We start from the raw sequence: 11,770 nt of genomic DNA, 5'->3' as shown, positions 1-11,770 counted from the left end.
TCCCCCGAAGCAGGTACCCTGCCCCAGCCAGCTCCCCCAGACCCCTGTGCCCCCCCAGCCAGCTCCCCCGACCCAGGTACCCCTCCCCAGCCAGCGCCCCCAGACCCCTGTGCCCCCCCAGCCAGGCCCCCCTCCCCAGTCAGCTGCCCCCAGACCCCTGTGCCCCCCCAGCCAGCTGCCCCTCCCCAGCCAGCCGCCCCCAGACCCCTGTGCCCCCCCCATGCAGCGTCCCAAGACCCAGATAACAAGAAACCCCTAGGCGACCCCACCCGTGACCACCGAGGAACTTCCCCCGAAGGCTTCCGGGGCAACCAGCAGCGGCGGAAGTGACGCCACCCGCCCCCTTGGCTCGAGTCGAACCCCCGCTCGCTGCCCCAGCCCATTGGCTGACGGAGCTGCCCATCCTCGGCTCGGGGCCGCGCATGCGTGCTGGTGCTGTGACGGCTGTGTGCGCCGCTGGGGACCGGCTGCTGCTTCGGGCGAAGATCCCCCAACATGGTGAGCGGAGGGCGGGGCCGCCCCCCTGCCCCGCGGCCGCCGTCTCACCTGCGGCAGGGGCGGGGCCGGGGCCGGGGCCGGGCCGCTGGTTCGAGACCCCGTGTCAGCCCAAGGAGCCGCGGGGTCGGGGGAGCCGGGTGCGGAGTAAGGGGCGGGGCCGGGGGTTGTGGGGGGAACCTGGAGCCCCATGAGGGGGGTTGGGGGGAAGGAAGCGGGGGCTCCGTCAGGGGCGGTCACCTCACATGGGTCCGGGGTGGCAGCACCACGCCATTCGTTAGGGGGATTAGTTAACCCGCCCGCCACCCCTGCGCAAGCGCCCTCATCGCGAACTACCGGGGCCTTCAATTGGGTTCGTCTGAGTCGCTTCCAGACCGACTTGCGGCCCCTGTAACTCTCAGTAGCAGCCGCCGCACGGGCGCTGCGTGTGGTTTAGCCTTCCCGGCCTTAGCTAATTCGGAGCGGCTCCTTTCCCTGCTCGCCCCATCCCTGCGAGCCGTCCGAAGTGGACTTCAGGGTAGGTCTGCGCAGCAACCTAAGCCCGGGGTCAGCGGACCTGGAGCGAGCAGCCCCTGGGCTTGTTAATCGAGGCGTGGGGCCGACTCCGCGGCTGCCCCAACCCTGGAGCACCCCCGGGGGAAAATTAGCGGGTGCTGAGCACTGCCAGTGCCTCCTGCCCGCCCAGATCAGCGGCTTCAGGGCCAGCAGGAGGCTCTGGGAGGGGGGGAGGAGTGGGGCTGGGGGGGAAGAGGCAGGGATGGGGCGGGAGCAGGAAAAGGCAGGACGGGGGTTTGGGGGGAGGGATGGGGTGGGGTCAGGGCCTGGGGCGGGAGCAGGAAAAGGCAGGATGGGGGTTTGGGGGGAGGGATGGGGTGGGGTCAGGGCCTGGGGCAGGAACAGGAAAAGGCAGGACGGGGGCTTGGGGGGAGGGATGGGGTGGGGTCAGGGCCTGGGGCGGGAGCAGGAAAAGGCAGGACGGGGGTTTGGGGGGAGGGATGGGGTGGGGTCAGGGCCTGGGGCGGGAGCGGGAAAAGGCAGGACGGGGGGTTGGGGGGAGGGATGGGGTGGGGTCAGGGCCTGGGGCGGGAGCGGGAAAAGGCAGGACGGGGGTTTGGGGGGAGGGATGGGGTGGGGTCAGGGCCTGGGGCGGGAGCGGGAAAAGGCAGGACGGGGGTTTGGGGGGAGGGATGGGGTGGGGTCAGGCCTGGGGCGGGAACGGGAAAAGGCAGGACGGGGGTTTGGGGGGAGGGATGGGGTGGGGTCAGGGCCTGGGGCAGGAACAGGAAAAGGCAGGACGGGGGCTTGGGGGGAGGGATGGGGTGGGGTCAGGGCCTGGGGCGGGAGCAGGAAAAGGCAGGACGGGGGCTTGGGGGGAGGGATGGGGTGGGGTCAGGGCCTGGGGCGGGAGCAGGAAAAGGCAGGACGGGGGTTTGGGGGGAGGGATGGGGTGGGGTCAGGGCCTGGGGCGGGAGCAGGAAAAGGCAGGACGGGGGTTTGGGGGGAGGGATGGGGTGGGGTCAGGGCCTGGGGCAGGAACAGGAAAAGGCAGGACGGGGGCTTGGGGGGAGGGATGGGGTGGGGTCAGGGCCTGGGGCGGGAGCAGGAAAAGGCAGGACGGGGGCTTGGGGGGAGGGATGGGGTGGGGTCAGGGCCTGGGGCGGGAGCGGGAAAAGGCAGGACGGGGGTTTGGGGGGAGGGATGGGGTGGGGTCAGGGCCTGGGGCGGGAGCGGGAAAAGGCAGGACGGGGGTTTGGGGGGAGGGATGGGGTGGGGTCAGGGCCTGGGGCGGGAGCGGGAAAAGGCAGGACGGGGGTTTGGGGGGAGGGATGGGGTGGGGTCAGGCCTGGGGCGGGAACGGGAAAAGGCAGGACGGGGGTTTGGGGGGAGGGATGGGGTGGGGTCAGGGCCTGGGGCAGGAACGGGAAAAGGCAGGACGGGGGTTTGGGGGGAGGGATGGGGTGGGGTCAGGGCCTGGGGCAGGAACGGGAAAAGGCAGGACGGGGGCTTGGGGGGAGGGATGGGGTGGGGTCAGGGCCTGGGGCGGGAGCAGGAAAAGGCAGGACGGGGGCTTGGGGGGAGGGATGGGGTGGGGTCAGGGCCTGGGGCGGGAGCAGGAAAAGGCAGGACGGGGGTTTGGGGGGAGGGATGGGGTGGGGTCAGGGCCTGGGGCGGGAGCAGGAAAAGGCAGGACGGGGGTTTGGGGGGAGGGATGGGGTGGGGTCAGGGCCTGGGGCAGGAACAGGAAAAGGCAGGACGGGGGTTTGGGGGGAGGGATGGGGTGGGGTCAGGGCCTGGGGCGGGAGCGGGAAAAGGCAGGACGGGGGTTTGGGGGGAGGGATGGGGTGGGGTCAGGCCTGGGGCGGGAACAGGAAAAGGCAGGACGGGGGCTTGGGGGGAGGGATGGGGTGGGGTCAGGCCTGGGGCGGGAACAGGAAAAGGCAGGATGAGGGTTTGGGGGGAGGGATGGGGTGGGGTCAGGGCCTGGGGCGGGAGCAGGAAAAGGCAGGACGGGGGTTTGGGGGGAGGGATGGGGTGGGGTCAGGGCCTGGGGCGGGAACAGGAAAAGGCAGGACGGGGGTTTGGGGGGAGGGATGGGGTGGGGTCAGGCCTGGGGCGGGAACAGGAAAAGGCAGGATGGGGGTTTGGGGGGAGGGATGGGGTGGGGTCAGGCCTGGGGCAGGAACAGGAAAAGGCAGGATGAGGGCTTGGGGGGAGGGATGGGGTGGGGTCAGGGCCTGGGGCGGGAGCAGGAAAAGGCAGGATGGGGGCTTGGGGGGAGGGATGGGGTGGGGTCAGGGCCTGGGGCGGGAACAGGAAAAGGCAGGATGGGGGTTTGGGGGGTGGGGTCAGGCCTGGGGCAGGAACAGGAAAAGGCAGGATGGGGGCTTGGGGGGAGGGATGGGGTGGGGTCAGGGCCTGGGGCGGGAACAGGAAAAGGCAGGACGGGGGCTTGGGGGGAGGGATGGGGTGGGGTCAGGGCCTGGGGCGGGAACAGGAAAAGGCAGGACGAGGGCTTGGGGGGAGGGATGGGGTGGGGTCAGGGCCTGGGGCGGGAACAGGAAAAGGCAGGACGGGGGTTTGGGGGGAGGGATGGGGTGGAGTCAGGGCCTGGGGCGGGAGCAGGAAAAGGCAGGACGGGGGTTTGGGGGGAGGGATGGGGTGGGGTCAGGCCTGGGGCAGGAACAGGAAAAGGCAGGATGGGGGTTTGGGGGGAGGGATGGGGTGGGGTCAGGCCTGGGGCAGGAACAGGAAAAGGCAGGATGAGGGCTTGGGGGGAGGGATGGGGTGGGGTCAGGGCCTGGGGCGGGAGCAGGAAAAGGCAGGATGGGGGCTTGGGGGGAGGGATGGGGTGGGGTCAGGGCCTGGGGCTGGAACAGGAAAAGGCAGGATGAGGGCTTGGGGGGAGGGATGGGGTGGGGTCAGGGCCTGGGGCAGGAACAGGAAAAGGCAGGACGGGGGTTTGGGGGGAGGGATGGGGTGGGGTCAGGGCCTGGGGCGGGAGCAGGAAAAGGCAGGACGGGGGTTTGGGGGGAGGGATGGGGTGGGGTCAGGGCCTGGGGCAGGAACAGGAAAAGGCAGGATGAGGGCTTGGGGGGAGGGATGGGGTGGGGTCAGGGCCTGGGGCAGGAACAGGAAAAGGCAGGACGGGGGTTTGGGGGAAGGGGTCGGATGGGAGCGGGGTCTCGGGTGGAGCAGAGCGGTGGGTTGAGCACCCTCCCAGGCCCGGAGGAAGCCGGCGCCTGTGAATCTAGGGCTTGAATATTTGCATTTATTTGTAACCCCCGGGTTAGGAATTGTTGAACCCTGGGTCCTGCATAACACAGACAAGGGGCTCCAGTGTCTACACCGCATGATGCCGGCCCGGGACCAGCCACCCATATCCAGACTTTTTAGTGCCCTCCCAAAATGGGGCAGCTCTACACCTTCGTTCGTGGTGCAGTGTGAGAAAACTTGATTGTCCTCCAAACTTGACTGCCCAAAGGACCAAAAAAGTTGGCCCATGGGATTGTGCGATACTCTTGGCAAACTCTCAGAGCACAAGTCCAGTGGAGCTGCATTTACACTTCAAAGCAATAGGGCTTGAACCCTGGGTCTCAGCTTTACTCAGGCTCGGACCCTCCACCCTCATGGGCTCCTGGTAGCCTGTGTCTGAGCCCTGGGTTAGCAAGATTTGTATGTAGACAGAAAGGGGGTTAGGCTTGAGCCTGAATTTGAACCCTGGGCTTACACAGCAGTTTAGATTGCACCCCTTGATAATCTGTACGCTATTTCCTGATAAACAGAAATTTCTATGCTTAAACTCTGTACCATTCACTTTTTTTTTTAAACATCATCTTGATAAAATTTTTATACCCTCCTGTGGGCTTCCAGAGCCCAGGCACCAGCCCAAGCCTAAACATCTACCCTGCAGTTCTGTAGCCCCACAGCCCAGTGAGCTTTAGTCTGCTAGAAAGGACCAGCCACAGGTGTTTTATTGCAGTGTAGCCATATCCTCAGAGTCCTAGATTTCAAGACCTGAAAGGACCACAAGGATTATTGAGTTTGACCTCCTGCATAACACAGACCATAAAATTCTACACAGTAACTCTTACAATGGAAGGAATTATTCTTCCGTGATACATAATTGAATGCTATCAAGCCAATAATTTGTGATTGAGCACCTTACAAAGGAAGACAAGTAAAATCCCTGTTTTACACATGGGGAAATGAAGAGGTTCTGTGAATTTTCCAAGACCACACAGGGAGTCAGTGACACAGCCAGGGATAGAACCCAGATTCCTAACTCCCAGTCCAATGCACTATCCCTTAACTGCACGGCTTCGGGTGAGTGGGAAAAAAAAAATCTCATTTTAATAAATGCCATTGACTGTATGGCTTGGGTGTCTTTTTTTCCAAAGAAGTATGGGCGCTGGGATGTACCAAGTCAACAGGGATGTTGGTCTACGAGGTGCTTCCCTGAGGAAATTTTAGGGATTGGGAGGGAAGGGTTATTGTTGTTGTTTTTTATTGTAATTCTATTAAAGGAGACACTGAAAACAAACTTTTACAAAGATCACCATAAACTGTTTCTGTTTACAAAAAATATGGCTGAAATATTTTCTTAACAAACAGATGCATCGCAGCTGAGAACCTGAAAATGAAATAGTCTGCAGCTGGGATTTTCAGTTGAGCTCAAGGGAGTTAGGCACCCAACTCCTATTGAATTGGTGTTTGAGCACCACACTCCCTTTGATCCTTTTAGTCAGGGTGTGAGCTAAAAACAAAAGAGAGAGCGACTAGTCTCGCTTGCTATGTGAGAAGAAATGCAAAATTAGATGCTGTTCTGCACGGATGGATCCTTGTGCTCAGGCAACACTCTTTGGAAGACAGTGGGGCCCAGATGCCTGGAACAGGTTGTAGGGTTGGGGCTTTAAACAGGAATAATAGCACTTTTAAAAATCCTTTCAGATTTAATAGCAGTCGCCAGCTATTTATTTTTCCACTTCTCCAGCATACAACTAATTTGTTACAATCTCCTTTTAGTTACCCTTCCGTTTTCTTCATTTTGAAATTTGCACTCTGATTTTCCACACCTGATAATCATTTTAAAATAGCTCTTGATTTTCTGTGCTGGATAAGACAAACTGTAGTTTGCAGACACAAAACAAATCCAATGTTGTATGGTTCCCATAGTTGCCAGCAGTTAGTATTGGTTTAGACATGGTTGCCTAGTCTCATGTGCAATTGTTTCCTTGTTTCTGTGAAGACAAGCACGTTTCTTTGTTTGTAGAAGTCTGTTTTGCCTGACATTGCATTATGGAGCTCAGTCAGTCAAGGTGCTGAGTGCCCCAGCCCCCCATTCTCTTTAATGGGAGTTCACAGTGCCCAGCATCTCTCAAGGAGCGCTTGGCACCCTGCAGAATCACACCTCGGCCACTCAGATCGTTAGGCTCCATTAGCGAGATCCCGAGTGAGTTGTGATTGATATAAGAGCAAGCATTGCTAAGAAAACTTTCAAAATCTTTCAGAGTTGACACTAATTTTACTGAGACAACAAACGGATAATAATACCTTTGCAGATTTCTTTGTATATTGACTTTTTAAAGAAGTAGAATAAACTGTTAGCAATAGATACCAATAGCCCATCCACCATGAATCGTTATTGTAGGCTAATGGTTGTAAACCAGACTCTTTCCCTTCGTTTGATTTGTTTATTGCCTTTAGCATATTTTTGATAAATGGAGGGGGAGTCTTTAACCCAAAACTCCATATTTTTTCTTTCTTGTTTGTAAATTCCATATATTTTTTTCAAAACAAGTGCTGCAGCCCTGTCCTTTGTATAACTGTAAAATAATAAGAAGTGCTAGCAGCCCTAATGAGCAATCCTACGATAACAAAATAGCGTGTGTGTGGCCTTGTGCCTATGAGCGAACATGTAATGAGAAACCAGTGTTGCAGTGAGGGGTGGGGAGAAAGGGTGAGGGATGTATTAGGGAACAGGTTTCAGGCTTCCAAAGGCTTGTTATGGCAAATGACTGACTGACAACAAGGGGCTTGAAAACAACTAAAAGGGCTTTGGCAATATGATGGTGCTAAAGATAGCTGTGCTTTGCTCTGAGAAAATGAGTAATATCTATTGGAATCATCTTGGCTCAGTTGTATTTCCAGATATATTATTACAAAGCATTATTTGAAGGCAGATTGCACCTTCAAGACATCATGTTGCCTAATCTTCTGTTTGTTTTTGTTTGTTTGTTTTCAGGCTGAGGTGGAAGAAACACTGAAGCGAATTCAGAGCCAAAAGGGCGTCCAAGGAATCATTGTTGTTAATTCAGAAGGTATTGTGCCACTCTGGCTATATATCCTAAGGATGTTACTTTTTTAGAACAGGGCACTTTAAAGATCAATGTATTTGCTATTTACAAAGAAATTAAATGTCTCTAGATATGTTTTCTTCCTTTAGAGAGGCAGGTTAAGTCAAGCTGCCTTTTGCAAGCCTATTGAAGTCAGTGGCATTGAGAGCAAAATTTGCCCCCATGCATTTTAAGAATAACTTTATAGCCAAGACGAAAAATATCGGTGTATAGAATGTAGAACAAGGCAAGTTCATTTTGCCAATACGATGAAAAGGTTTTTCTGATCATATGTAATGTACAGTAAATCTTCTAACACTTAATTTTAATTTAACTGATAAGTGTCATAGAAAAAAGACATTTGGTAAATACATGGAGGCTTTATTGAAGATCTGGTAATTGGTGACCTCATTTACAAATCAGCACTTGGCTTTCTCTTCCTTGGTAGTGCTGGTGTCTGAGGACTGGGAGGAAGGTCAAATGTTTGGGTTGTGCTTGTGGAGTATACATCTTCAGTGTACTAGAAAAACAGACAGATCAAATGTTAGCAATTCGCTACTGCATCAGTCCCATACTACAACATACGACAAATGTGGACTGAGTTTGGCTCTTTGGCTTCTGCCAGGGCGCTGGCACTGGAAAGCCCCCTCAGGAGGAGGTTGTGGAGCAGGAGAGCAACTGCTACCTCCCCATCCTTACGGATCAGTCCTAACCAAGGTGATGCACTGAGTCAGTGCATCCCGTCAGCAGCCTCCAGTGGACCAGCTTATATGGCGCCTGGCTATAAAGCATTCCCTCCTCCTCTTCCTCCCCCCCCCCCAAAAAAACCCCCCCAGAAAAACAATGAAAAACTCTCAACGTTACACAAACCTATGAAGGGCTCTGGTCCCAGTGGTGGCGAGCAACTCTGCTCTGCTACCATCTATGTTCCTTGAGGGCTTTTCTTACATCTTCTCTTTTTTGTATGTATTAGTGGCTCCTAGTGGAAGTTTCTCCTTGTTTCCAGCTGCTCTTTGGAAGGGAGGCTGGAGGTCTGCAGAAGCAGCCAGCCTCTCCTCCCCCCCCAACACGTTTCTGCACCACTCAAAGAAGGGTTTCTAGTTATACTTTGTTCCAAAAATTTTTTTTTAAATATGCTAAATTTTAAGCATAAAATCTACTGAGGTGTAAAGGGACTGTACAGATGTGTCTAGTGGGTAGCCAGGAATTAAGTTAGTCTCAGAGGTTACCATCATTAACTATCTCACCACGCTTACCTTTTCTCTTTGCAGGTATTCCTATCAAAAGCACAGTGGACAACTCCACAACTGTGCAATACGCAGGCCTAATGCACAGCTTCATCATGAAGGCAAGGAACACTGTGCGAGACATTGATCCCCAGAACGACCTCACGTTCCTGCGAATCCGCTCCAAGAAAAATGAGATCATGATTGCTCCAGGTAAAAGCCCCTCAGCATCAGGCTTCAAAGCCTCCTGTTGAAATTCCTTTCTCGCGGCATGTGTCTTATCCTTCCCTGTCAAGCTTTCCATGGCACAAAATCTATACAGCCTGAAAAAGTGACTCCTACCAGGGACTGGGGGAGGGATAGCTCAGTGGTTTGAGCATTGGCTTGCTAAACCCGGGGTTGTGAGTTCAATCCTTGAGGGGGCCATTTAGAGATCTGGGGCAAAAATTGGGGATTGGTCCTGCTTTGAGCGGGGAGTTGCACTAGATGAACTCCTGAGGTCCTTTCCAACCCTGATATTCTATGACTGTCTAATTTAGTATGCTATAGCCATAGCCAAAGAATTGCTGGTGGTATACTTGGTTCAGAGATGGGTCTATTTCTATTAAACTGAGCCTCCCTCTTCATGGTTGGGTGTAGGAAGGAATCAGTTTTCCCACCCCACTGCCAGTCAAACTGTACATTTGAAAGAAGGTTCTCTTGTGTTTTGCCTTTTTCAAGATAAGATCGGAAGAGTCTGAAATTAGCAGAATACATTTTATGAGCTGCTTCAGGCCAGCACTGCTAGCATAACTACTGAAATGAACCAGAGTGGGAGGCTGGCTGTTTCTCAGAATTGGAGGAGCACGCATATTGTTACAGTACTTGCTAGTCCTAGAATCTCTCAATTTGAGTCTGTGTCTGCACTAGACTCTGTTAATTTTTCACCACTGGTCAGAGCATGTCTAGACAATGTAGTAGTTAAAACGCAAGCAGCAACCAGTAGCCTGGAAACACTGGAACTTGCAATGATGTAGCATTGGTGGGACATGTCGAGAGATTATTCCTCATGCCGAGGAGGCCAGAATGTTTCCTTAAATCACCAGATAGTGTCACAGAGGGAATTGGTGCAATATGAGTGCAGTTCACCCAGGTGTAGAGGGCTCATATATGCCCCTCCACATCACTTAAGACCTGTGGTGGAGCTGTGACGAGTAGGGAGCTGTTCATGCTGAGTGACTGCAAAGGGCAAGGGGTCCTCTTTGTATAACAACCTATTTCTGCTGGCACAGAGGCACTGGTTGTGGCTGCACTGGGGGAGTGGCTGAGAGATTTATGGATCTAGTGGTCCAGAATCCCCATGTGGAAGATGCAGAGGGATAATGAGTGTTGTTCCAGAATGTAGGAATATGCATTAAATTACATCAGCTTGGTACATCCCGTTCTCTAGAGAGGCTGGAACTATTCCCCCACAGTAAGATTAGAGAGACTGACCTGATTTATCCAGGAAATACCTGTCAAGCTCACCTCGCTCACTAAGGAACACTTGCTGTCAGGTATTTTTATTTTCTCACACTACTTTAAAATTGAAGTGGAGTTGATGAACATTTAAGTAGGTGACATTTACTGTCACTAGTCAGTGTCTGATAAACGTGCAAGGTAAAAAAACAAAACAAGAAAACAACTTTTCTTAATCTGTGAATGAGCATTAGCAATGGAGGAATAACTTCCTTTTTTTCCCTTGCAGATAAAGACTATTTCCTGATCGTCATCCAGAATCCAACAGAATGAGATTGTCCTAAATTAGTCTGGTTTTTCCCCCAGTACCCAATATTTTTAAATTTAATAGCCAAAAACAAAGCATTAGGATTAATTCTATTGTGCCACCTTAATGACCAGGAGGACAACCTTGTGCTCTTTTGTTGTTTACAAAGAAGTAAAAGTACCTTTTTTTGTATCACTAAAATGGCATTCCGTGGAAGGGGTCTGAGGATTGAAATCAAGTGACTTGGGCAGTCAGAAATGGACAGATTTCTTTTAGTGTTAAAAAAGATAATATAATAGAAATTCTAATAGTGTGATCTAAAAATGAATCTTTGTGGTTTGCACACTCCTGTCAATTCTGTCTGAAGTATGGTCTTACCTTCTTGGTTTTGAATGACTGTAAATATGAAGCTTGATTACTCACAACTTACCTTCTTGTCTTTTTTTTTTTTTTTTTTTTGCCGCTTTTATGATTTATTTTGAAAAGGTCTTGCCTTATCAAATCAATAAAAGTGTCATCAGTGATTATTTTTGTCATGTCTCTATTCCTTCTCTTGTGAAATTTTCAATGGCCCTTTGATGACTGAACTTCTTACTGCAAATCTTTAAAAGTTCTGAATTCTCCCTGAGGATGTCCCTACCTCACAATATTATCTCTCTGAATGGTGAATCTTATAATCTCTCTGAATGGTGACTTTTTCGAAGCAAATGGGCTCTGTAATAGTAGTGGCCCGTTATTTTCATCCTTTTTCACCCTATGCACTTGCCTTTAAACCAGGGACAAAGAAGAAAAATACAATTGACTTATTAGGGGTTTGTCCTGAGTAAGAGCAGCAGGATTTCATCTGTTGGAATTGCTATTCCAGTACAGTCCAATAATCTGTCTAATCAGGTATTCAGTCTTGAGGTATTCAGGATTTGGTTTGTAAACAACTGAGGCATGCAAATTGGATACCTGGCTGTGCAAATGGTTACAGTAACCTGCAAACATGATGTGAATATACAATTGCAGGCGAATTAGATGCACAAATGCATGTGTCAGAGCATGCCTCTTGTTTTAAACACAAGGCTCTGAATTTCTAATGAGTATTTTAAAATCTTGTTTTATCTGCCTCAGTACCCTATATAGTGAGTTCTCGTGGTAACTATATATAGATAATTTTTTTTAAATGTTGACTTTAGTTTTGCACATCCTCTTGTTCCTGTATTATGGAAAAGGGTAAATAGGGATACCTAAGTGGACTTCTCTGTATCATTTATGATTGTCTGATTTTACTCTTCTTTACAAATGAAATATCCCTGATTTTTAATCTCTCCTATATGAGAGACCATTCGTCTTCCAGGCGTGTGTTCACTTATCCTTTTTTGAGGACCTTTATTTTTGTGTCGTCTTAGATGAAGTGACTGAAACAGAAAACTATTCAGCGTAAAGATGTGCCATTGATGGCCTTAATGACCTCTGTAATAGTTCCA

The 11,770-nt window shown here is 52.1% G+C and overlaps 1 protein-coding gene across 2 annotated transcripts; it reads left to right on the top strand.

Moving 5' to 3' along the window:
* The first annotated feature begins 338 nt into the window (after positions 1-338).
* On the top strand, positions 339-10,822 carry DYNLRB1 (dynein light chain roadblock-type 1). Of its 2 annotated transcripts, none has more exons than XM_038369722.2 (4): positions 339-498; positions 7,238-7,313; positions 8,600-8,767; positions 10,281-10,822. In XM_038369722.2, exons 1-4 carry the CDS (start codon positions 496-498, stop codon positions 10,322-10,324), a joined length of 291 nt encoding a protein of 96 aa, XP_038225650.1. In that variant the 5' UTR covers positions 339-495; the 3' UTR covers positions 10,325-10,822. The 2 variants fall into 2 exon arrangements, with proteins under 2 accessions (XP_038225650.1, XP_043351569.1); XM_043495634.1 differs by lacking the exon at positions 339-498 and adding an exon at positions 4,768-5,319.
* The last annotated feature ends 948 nt before the right edge of the window (positions 10,823-11,770 follow it).

The sequence above is a fragment of the Dermochelys coriacea genome, chromosome 13 (genome assembly GCF_009764565.3).
Source record: "Dermochelys coriacea isolate rDerCor1 chromosome 13, rDerCor1.pri.v4, whole genome shotgun sequence".
NCBI classification, from domain to species: Eukaryota; Metazoa; Chordata; order Testudines; family Dermochelyidae; genus Dermochelys; species Dermochelys coriacea.
Note: the sequence above shows the minus strand (reverse complement) of the source record. Positions and strands in the feature narration are given on the sequence as shown.

Coding starts and splice junctions, on each gene's coding strand:
- DYNLRB1 (XM_043495634.1), top strand. CDS start 5,290: ATGCACTATCCCTTAACTGCACGGCTTCGG. Junction 7,314..8,599: donor CATTGTTGTTAATTCAGAAG/GTATTGTGCCAC, acceptor TTCTCTTTGCAG/GTATTCCTATCAAAAGCACA. Junction 8,768..10,280: donor TGAGATCATGATTGCTCCAG/GTAAAAGCCCCT, acceptor TTTCCCTTGCAG/ATAAAGACTATTTCCTGATC.